The sequence below is a fragment of the Penaeus monodon genome, chromosome 9 (genome assembly GCF_015228065.2).
Source record: "Penaeus monodon isolate SGIC_2016 chromosome 9, NSTDA_Pmon_1, whole genome shotgun sequence".
NCBI lineage: Eukaryota > Metazoa > Arthropoda > Malacostraca > Decapoda > Penaeidae > Penaeus > Penaeus monodon.
The window spans coordinates 21707856-21710355 of NC_051394.1; the positions used below are offsets into that span (position 1 = coordinate 21707856).

The window sequence follows — 2500 nt, forward strand, 5'->3', positions numbered from 1 at the left end:
ACAACAACAACAATAATAATAATAATAATAATAATAATAATAAAAAGAATAATAATAACTATAATAATAATAATAATAACATCAATAGCAATAATAATAATAATAATAATAAAATGACAAAAATAATTATAATGGAAATAATGATAATGATAATAATAGTGATAATAATAATAATAATAATAATAATAATAATAATACAATGAAAAAAAAAATTATAATAATAAAAACAACAACAACAACAACAACAACAACAATAATAATAATAATAATAATGATAATAATAATAATAATAATAATAATAACAACAACAGTAAAAAAAAAAAATAATAGTAATGATAAATTAATAATAATAACAATAATAATAATAAAAGTAATAATAATAATAATAATAATAATAATAATAAAAATATTAATAATAATAATAATAATAATAATAATAATAATAATAATAATAATAATGATAATAATAATAATGATAATAATAATAATAATAATAATAATAATGATAATAACGGTAATTATAATAATAACAACAACAATAATAATGATAATAATTATAATAATAGTAATAATAATAATAATAAAAATAACAACAATAATAGTAATGATAAAAACAGGAACAACATCAACAATAGTAATAATTATGATAATAATAGTAATGATAAATAAAAAGAATAATGAGAATGATATTGATAATAATAGTAATAATGATAATAATAATAATGATAATGATAATAACAATAATAATGATAATAATAATAACAATAATAAAAATAATAATAATAATAATAATAATAATAATAATAATAATAACAATAATAATAATAATAATAATAATAATAATAATGATAATTATAATAATAATATTATTTACCATTATCATTATTTTTAATATTATTATTGTCATTATTATTATTATTATTATTATTATTATTATTATTATTATTATTATTATTATTATCATTATTATTATTATTATTATTATTATAATAATTATAATGGAAATAATGGTAATGATAATAATAGTAATAATAATAATAATAATAATAATGATAATAATAATAACAATAATAATAATGATAATAATAATAATATTAATGATAAAATAATAATAATGATAATAATAAAAGAACAATAACGATAATGATAATCATAATAATGATAATAATAACAATAGGAATGATAATCATAATAAGGATAATAATAATGAAATGAATAATTGTAATAATTGGATATTTATGGATGCAGTTTTTTAAAATAATTTTGTTTATATGATTATGATAATGATAATAGTAATAATAATAATAATAATAATAATAATAATAATAATAATGATGATGATAATGATAATAATAATAATAATAATAATAATAATAATAATAATAATAATAATAATAATAATAATAATAATAATAACATTAAAAGTAATAATGATAATATTGATAATACTAATAATAAAAATGGTAATGATAATAATAGTGGTTATAATAATGATAATAGTAACAGTAACAGCAATAATAATAGTAATAACAATAATATTTATAATAATAAAATACAAGTAATAGTAATGATAATGTCAATTATAATAATATTGATATTAATAATGCTAATGTGAATAATAATAATAATAATAATAATAATAATAATAATAATAAGCTTGATAATAATGATAACAAAAAAAAAAAAGGATTTCATTTCGTTTATTTCATATATAAATAACGAAATGCTTGCCTTATCAGGTAATCTATTTTGCCCAAGCACTGTCTTTCTATACAAATATGAATAGTGGTGTTTGAGATAATGAATCTTATAAAACCATGAACTAAATCCATCTAGTTAACTAGGCCCTCATGGCGCAGTGGAAAGCGCGCTGGACTTCTAATCCAGAGGTCATGGGTTCGAGTCCCATTGTGGGTGTAAATAGGTTTTTCATGCACATAGACACCGTAAAAGAAACGTCATTTAACCATACTAATTGGTGCACTATTCTCTTAATTCTTCTGAAGTAATATCTTCAGTTGTTACTCCACTCTACCACTTTTAGGAATAAAGTCAAGAAACTAATTTATATGTATTTACTTTCCAAATCATCCAAGTACACCAATCAACATGAAGGCATTGTACATTGATGGGAGTCGACATTATAAGAAATATCCAAAGCTGTAAAATTGATGGTATTAGTTGATGATTAGAAGATTAGTTACATGGCTTTTTAACACGTTTGGTCCTTACCTGTATTTCCCAAAAGCTCATAATATAATTTATCTGTTTTATATGGACACTTCGAAATGTTTGGTTATTGACAGCATATTTTTACAGGTTTAACCCTTGAAGAATGATTCTTAATTAACAATAGATAATATAATAATAGTAATAATAGTGATAACAATAACAATATTGTTAATAATAATAATGTAAACAACAATACTTGTAATAATAAATACAATAATAATAATGATAATAGCAGTAATAACTGTGATAATAATAATCATGATAATAC

At 16.5% G+C, this 2500-nt stretch overlaps 1 protein-coding gene and 1 non-coding gene across 2 annotated transcripts in view; both read left to right on the forward strand.

Moving 5' to 3' along the window:
• The window catches only part of LOC119576669 (GATA zinc finger domain-containing protein 14-like), a gene marked incomplete at its 5' end in the record, with an annotated part of 15684 nt that overhangs the window by 8295 nt on the left and 4889 nt on the right, over positions 1–2500 (forward strand). Inside the window, 4 exon segments of the mRNA XM_037924316.1 lie at positions 1–80; positions 244–661; positions 753–855; positions 1294–1417. The exon segment at positions 1–80 is cut by the window's left edge and continues 102 nt beyond it. Of these exon segments, the coding sequence (XP_037780244.1) occupies positions 1–80; positions 244–661; positions 753–855; positions 1294–1417 (725 nt within the window).
• On the forward strand, positions 1845–1917 carry Trnar-ucu. Its single transcript has one exon. It is a non-coding gene; the product is annotated as a tRNA-Arg (tRNA).